Here is a 7456-nt window from a genome sequence, read left to right as displayed (position 1 = left end):
CTAGCTGCCACATTGGCTGGGTGAAAGAGCTGATTTGCTTCAGTGTGTGTGTGTGTAGCAAGGGGAGGGAGGGGGTCTGGGAGTGTGTGATGTGGCAGGCAAGAGACTAAGGATGATGATTATGTGTGTGTGTTTGTGTGTGTGAAAGAGAGAGAGAGAGAAGCAGAGAGAGAGGGAGGGAGAGGCAGGTGGAAAGGGGGAGGGGTCTGGGGTGGTCCAGACAGTCGCTCCTTGTGTACCTCACACACTCTCAGCCTCTGCTGCGCATCATTTAAGCGGAGCCCGGCTGTCGCTTTCTCCGGTCAGTCTCACCGCCTGGGCTGCGTAATATCAACTCAACCAGCCTGCTTTGACGCTGCCCCAACACTTTTTTCTCTGCTTCTTTTTGTATCTAAAAGCAACCGTTGAACTTCAACCTCCTCACGCAACCTTTATATGGAAAATACGGATCGTTCAGGCGCATTTATTCTCTCCTACAGAAGAGGAAGCGCACGATGGAAAACGGAGGACTAAACGAAAGCAGCCGTGATTCATGGACGTACCGCGCATCATGAGAATACTACAACTACCAACAAGGTATAACGACAACAAAGTGTAAATTTACAGCATATTATTAAAGCGCTTTATCACATCGGATGATTTATGCAGGCTTTGTTTCAGGGATTATCTTTTTGGAGCACTTGCGGCTGGGTGGGATGCTTTCATTTGTGCTATGTTGTCTTATCGCAGCGTTGGTGTGGATGTCTGCATCGCGGAAAATCTCTGTCAGGAGACATAACCTGTTCCCCGCTGCAGTATTTTTATTCCAAATGCATTTCTATTAGAAGAGTATGCACAGCATAAGTCGATTAAGTTGCAATATGTGACCATAGAAGTCAGTGTTTTGTAACAACAGAGTATGCATCAACATCTCACAAACAAAAAGCTGTGGTGTCTGTTTGCGGTGCGTGGGGAAACAGATATTTATCAGCTCTTATGAAACAGTTCTGGCATGTTATTTTTAAAGAAGCCTTCCTCCACATTGTGCTCAGGAGGCAGAGCAGATACCCCTATGCATCATTTCTTTTTTGGGGGGGGGGGATGTTACAAGTCTCTTGCATGGCTTCTGAAGTGATGATGGGGAGCATTTATTTTACATGCACAATCAAAGCTCACTGCATGAGGCCCAACAGTGTTATTTAAAAGAAGCTTAAATGGGAGTGATTTTGTTTATGTGTTGGTGTAACTCGTTGCTGCCAGCATCATTTCCCCTTGATGTGACATTGACAGTTAGACTCTAAACTACTCTGTATACCTCTCTGAGCTGGATAAGACTTTTGTTTTTCTCCTTCTGATGAACAAGTGGAACGCAGCACAATGAATCGACTCTTCAATCAGGCCAAACAAGGTCCTTGAATTAGATGTAGGCAAGTTGGATTACACAGAGCCAGTATGGATGTGTAGGGTGTGCTGCAGTATTGTTTATTATATTGTGCTCGGTGCTCTATTTTTTATCTATTTTCATAATTATATTATAAGTTTTGGTGCATTTTTAACCCATAAAGCCCTTTAAAGAGTTACAACTAGAACTGTAATTTGGATATTCAGGATGAAGATATTTAAAAAAAAAAAAAAAAAAAAGTGTCTTGCCATTTTTAGATTCAGTCTTCAGCCTGCTTTTGCTTCAAATCCACTGTGGGCTGCTGTGCATGTTTCTGGCACTGAGCGTTAGTTCATTGGATACGAACCAAAACTTATGCGCTCAGAGCTCTTCCTTTTTATCTATTTTGATTTTCTGAAATGAGGCTGCAGCATCGGGAGGAGACACAGGAGACAAATTGAATGATTAAATCACTGCATTCACGGCTTACAGCTATCTTAATTAGGACTTGTTCTTTTCTTATTTAGTATATAGTTTATCTTCAATGCTGCCTTTAACATAACTGCCAGAGTGAATGAACAGAAAGCCTCCAGGCCCTAGAATCATAAATAAAAACTACCCAAGCTAAGTGAATATATTAAACCCACTGATGGCTCACTTTAGCTCTCATATCAATCATGATACTAGTTATTAATTGGAATATTTAGTTTTATTGTAATCTTTCAGTTCTCTGTTGCACTGTGTGATCTACCCTGAGGTATTTTGCTTGGGTATAAACACATAGAAAGATATTCGATAAGATAAACTAATGATATAACAAATCAAATCTAATGAGAATAAAAGACCAAAACGTTTCTTTGTTCACAGGGAGGACCTGGCATGGACCGCCGTGTCTAAATGAAGTGGTTCAGCCATGCAATGTTCCTGGAAGGCAGTGATCCTACTGGCCTTGGCCTCCATTGCCATCCAGTACACGGCCATCCGGACACTCACCTCCAAGCCTTTCCAGCTGTGCCCGCTGCCCAGCCCCCAGAACTGTGGTCTCGGGGGCCAGGAGACAGAACCGCCCTTTGAGCGGGGCGCAGCCGGCGGTGGAGGCTGCGACGACTACCCTTACTTTTCCATCAATGCCACACGCAAAACACACATCCTGGTCCTGGCCACCACCCGCAGCGGCTCCTCATTTGTTGGCCAGCTGCTCAACCAGCACCAGGAGGTTTTCTACCTGTTTGAGCCTCTTTATCATGTTCAGACCACACTGATTCCTCGTCTGTCGCACAGCCGCAATGCTGCAGACCGGCGAGTGATGCTGGGCGCCAGTCGAGACCTCCTGCGTAGCCTGTACGGTTGTGACCTCTACTTCCTGGAGAGCTATATCAAACCGACGCCCACGAACCACACCACTGATAAGCTGTTCCGCCGCGGTGCCAGCCGAGCGTTGTGCCAGCAACCTGTATGTGATGCCTTTGGTCCTGCTGATGTGAATGTGGAGGAAGGGGATTGTGTTAAGAAATGTGCGTCTCTAAACATGACCTTAGCTACGGAGGCATGCCGAGAGAAGCGGCACGTGGCGATCAAAATCGTTCGGGTGCCTGAGATCGGAGATCTTCGAGCTTTGGTGGAAGACCCACGGCTGAACATTAAAGTGATTCAACTCGTCAGAGACCCGCGTGGTATCCTCTCATCGCGGATTGAGACATTCAGGGATACATATCGTCTGTGGCGTATTTGGAGGGCCACCGGGAGACGACCCTATAATTTAGACCTGAGTCAGCTCACGGTTGTCTGTGAAGACTTTCTAAGTTCTGTTTCAACCGGTCTGAGTCATCCCTACTGGCTGAAAGGGAAATACATGTTGGTGCGCTATGAGGATTTGGCCAGAAATCCGCTTGTCAAGACGAAGGAGATCTATGACTACCTGGGGCTGCCTATGGATAAAAACGTGGAAGACTGGATACACGCAAACACTCGGGGCAGCAATGAGCCCTCAGCAAAACACAAGTTTGGTACAGTGAGAGACTCGGCAGCTAACGCGGAGAGCTGGCGTTTGAAACTGTCTTATGACATGGTCGAATACACACAGACTGTGTGTCAGAAAGTACTCCACCAGCTGGGATACAAGGCTGTGAGATCAGTGGAGGAACTGAAAAACATGTCCCTCTCACTGGTACAGGACAAAACTTTTGTACCTTTTTTGTAACAAAGATAGTTCTCTAATGACTATTTTTGATATATTTATAATTGTTGCCTTATAATTTCCTTAGTTTGTTGGTTTTGTTTCTGTAATTTTGTTTCTTCAAATTTGCACTAAATTTAAATATTCTGAATGCACCTAGGGACCTATGGATGACTCCCTCATGTTGCAGAACAGCACACTTTAAACACAAAGTAAGCTAGTTTACAAATGTTTCAATTATTTCGTTCATGAACAGAAACAAGACAAAGGACTGTCTTCATTAATTTCCTGTATGCAAGTTATTGTTTCAACAAAACTCAAAAATACAACGATGGGAGTTGGGAGAGGTTTGGTAAATCAGATGTGTTTCTTTTTTTTAAGACCTGTGATGGCAAATTTGGACTGTACAAGCCCTACTGTGCAATAAATAGTGAATGTCGCAGTCAACCTTTACCACCATGGCATTTCTATCCATGTGGGAAGAGAAGAATTACTTCTGACAGATGCCACGCTTGCAGACGATAATTGCAGACAATTAATAGGCTCTCAAGTTTAAGGGACAGAATCCCACTGGATGTCACAAGTGTTTCATCAGAGTATTTACAGCCATCTGTGATAGACAAACACACACTAATGAGAGGTAATGCTGAAATCTTCATTACTCTGGCTATTTAGAGGATACGTCACATTTGTCAAGATGATTACACTATTAAAACATTGATGTAGACGTTTATCTAATACAAGCAGACACTGAAACATTTGAGAAAAGCCTGAATTTGTCAGTTTTATTTATTATTTCTTTATTTATTTCTTATTTTGTAGATGTTATTCATTCTATATAATTTACAAAGTGAAACCGACAGCCTTTTTTGCAGTTGGTTATAAATGTTTACGCCATTGTCTTCAACATGTAATGAAACTCATCTATTGAACAGGAGAGGAAATCCTTGGTCTTACTGTACCGTGTTAGCAGCGCAGGTATGAAAACAGAAAATATCCAGGAACAAAAATAGCAAATGTGTTCTCTCTCAAGTAAAATACCACAGCTCTTTTGACAGTTCACACTGGATTTATGTTTATCTTCCACATGAAACATTCATGACTGAGGCAGGTACGCCTTTGTAGAACAGGTTTCACATCATATTCCCCCTACTCAAGGATACGTGGAAAGCTCATACTACACAACACTACCATATCCACAATTTAATCGACATTAGGCCACATATAAACAGAGTATTACAGTAATAACCGTCCATAATCTGGTACAAATCCTCTGATCATCATAGGAACAGTTGGCGTGCAGTTTCATCCATGTAATGTTAAAGGGTTGAAAATCAGGGCTGAGGTGCAGAACACTACAGTCATGTAGAGTTATGAGTCCTTTTGGTCCTACTCCTTTAAATATGCAGAACACACTGAACAGTTGCTAAAATATTTAACATAATGTTATATCATTTGAAGTGGTAATTTTGAAGATTTCAGTTTAGTTATCTTTGGCGGCACCTGTGGTGATTTAACGGTAATTGTGGGAGCACACCTCCCAGCATGTGTGGCGTCCACGGCTGGCTCCGGTTGTTACTCTTGATTTTCCTCGCTGACAGTTTGACTTCATCTGAGCGTTGAGTTTGTTTCTTTTTCTCTGGATTTTCACTTATTTTTTAAGTTGTATCTGTAGTCATCAATCTTTTCATTGTTTCTTCAGCCATAGTAGATTACTGTTTACTCGCAACGCCTGCAGAGACCGGAAAAGCTCTGCCTACCCTCTCTGGCAGACCAACCACTGCTGGGTGATGGAAAACATTTGTGAAAACAAGCTTGTGATTTTTTCTGTGAAAGTCGCCACAGACACCCAGTCTGTAATACTGCCAATGCACAGGCTTTCATCAGTGAGCCATAGGCTCAATCACCATTGTCTTGCCTCATTCGGCGATAGATAGAGACTTAACGGACATTTTTTTAAATTAAAATCTTAGAGATTATTACTTTAACTCCAATGCTCCAATTTGCATAATATTCCTGAACTGAAGCACAAAATAAAGCTGTAATAAATTCCAGTATGTTTTCCCATGAAATGAACTATAATTAAGCTGTTAGATATTGGTGGGCTCTTCGACCATTTTTGCTGTTAAAGTAAATATAATTTTGCGACCCCAAACTGGCACAAACAGCAGTGTTCTGGTAAACATCCCCACAGTGGGTTTGCATTCAACTGCATGTTTACCAGATTATACAGTGGTTAGTGTGGCAACAGTTAGTGATCATTTCATGCTGTGCTCTGTGTGTAGCAGCTTAAACTGAATGTGGGTTTGCATTATGTAGCACAGAAACTGTCAAGGAAAACACAGCTGCACATATACAATGCAGAGTAAACAGCTTTCACAGCCCAGTGTTTTGCATTTAAAAATTGGCTCATATGCAGTGGACGAAAACGGGGCGGATTCTCAGCGAGAGCAGGGGCAGAATACATTTTTATTGCCAGTTTGTCACAAGAAATGTAAGTTTCAAGGCTTAAACTAATGTATAATGAGAAGAAAATACTTTGGTTTAAACATCCACCTTCCTATAGGGCGACTGTGACACTGATACTTTGGATAAATGAGTGAACTTTTCACAATCCTGACTTTGAAGTTTGATTTCCTCACATGTCATCACTGCAGATGATGCAGAAATTACAAAAGGGAAAAGAAGTCTATTGATTTCAATGCAATGACCACTTGTTTACCCATAAGATATAAGCTCCGTGAATGGAGCATCACACCCGGGCTCATCAGTATTGGTGACCGGATGTCCATTGTGATGCAGAGCACAAACCTTTGATCCTCCTCTGTGCCGAGGCTTGGAGGCAAACTCCCTCTCTCCCTCCGTCTCCCTCTGCCTGTGCTTCCTCCATCATCCACCTCTTTCTTTCTTACCGAGATCTCAGGGGATTGTTCCTTTGCTTCAGTGCTCACTCTCTGTTTTTTACTTTACCTCTGAATCTTCTGGATGTGCTTGGCATACTTTTAATTTTAAGAAACTGAAAAATGCTGCAAAGCGGGGCTTGAGTACCAGCATATGATTACTCTTTTATCAATTTAAGAAACACGCTTCCATTTTTGGAAATGTGCCTATTTTCTTTCCATCTGAGAGTTTCATTCGGAGTTTGATACCACTCTTTTCTCTGCATTTAAAAATCAAGCTGCAGCTTGCAACTGGTTAGCTGAACAAAAAGACTAGAATTTAGGGGATACAGGAAGACTTCTTGTGTCTGATGGCAACAAAAATCAAATGTCGCTAACATTTTATCTTATGTCTTTATTTTAAACATGAAGCAATAGCAAGCAGCTAGTTAGCTGAGCTCAGCAAAAACACTATAAAACAGAGGGAAACAGCTAGCCTAATTATGTCTGTTGGCAACAAAAATTAAATACCAGCACCTCTAAATGTCGCTAACATTTTATCTTATCTGTTTACGTCTTTATTTTAAACATGAAGCTTTGTGAGCAGCTGGTTAGCTTAGCTCAGCAGAAACACTATAAAACGGAGGGAAACAGCAAGCCTTATTGTGTCTGGTCACAAAAATAAAAGATACAGCCCCTTTTAATCTCTCTAACATTATGTTAACAGGAAGCTACGTGGCAGTTTAGCTAAAAGACAAGAAAGGGGGGACAGCTAGCTATGTTGTGTCTTGGGATAACAAAATGCAAATACCAGCTAAACCTGGACTACAGCTAGCTGCTGGTTAGCTTGGCAAAAAGTCTCAAATTTAGGGCATCCAGCAAGACTTCCTGTGTCTGGTGATGACAAAAATCAAAGAACAGCCTCTTTTAATCTCCCTAACAATTTATTTATGACTGTATGTTAATCTGAAGCTACGTGGCAGTTTAGCTTAGCTCAGCAAAAGCACGAGAAAGAGTAAAGCTAGCTACATTGTGTCTGGT

The 7456-nt window shown here is 42.0% G+C and overlaps 1 protein-coding gene across 1 annotated transcript; it reads left to right on the top strand.

The window, feature by feature from the left end:
- Positions 1 to 271: 271 nt before the first annotated feature.
- On the top strand, positions 272 to 3983 carry LOC138589438 (carbohydrate sulfotransferase 1-like). Its single transcript, XM_069659710.1, has 2 exons — positions 272 to 576; positions 2228 to 3983. Exon 2 carries the CDS (start codon positions 2274 to 2276, stop codon positions 3558 to 3560), a length of 1287 nt encoding a protein of 428 aa, XP_069515811.1. The 5' UTR covers positions 272 to 576; positions 2228 to 2273; the 3' UTR covers positions 3561 to 3983.
- Positions 3984 to 7456: the final 3473 nt, after the last annotated feature.

Source organism: Semicossyphus pulcher, unplaced genomic scaffold (genome assembly GCF_022749685.1).
Source record: "Semicossyphus pulcher isolate SPU_LCO1_2020_fin unplaced genomic scaffold, fSemPul1.0.p SCAF_1, whole genome shotgun sequence".
NCBI lineage: Eukaryota > Metazoa > Chordata > Actinopteri > Labriformes > Labridae > Semicossyphus > Semicossyphus pulcher.
This window is presented reverse-complemented; position numbering and strand designations above follow the sequence as displayed.

Coding starts and splice junctions, on each gene's coding strand:
- LOC138589438 (XM_069659710.1), top strand. CDS start 2,274: ATGCAATGTTCCTGGAAGGCAGTGATCCTACTGGCCTTGGCCTCCATT.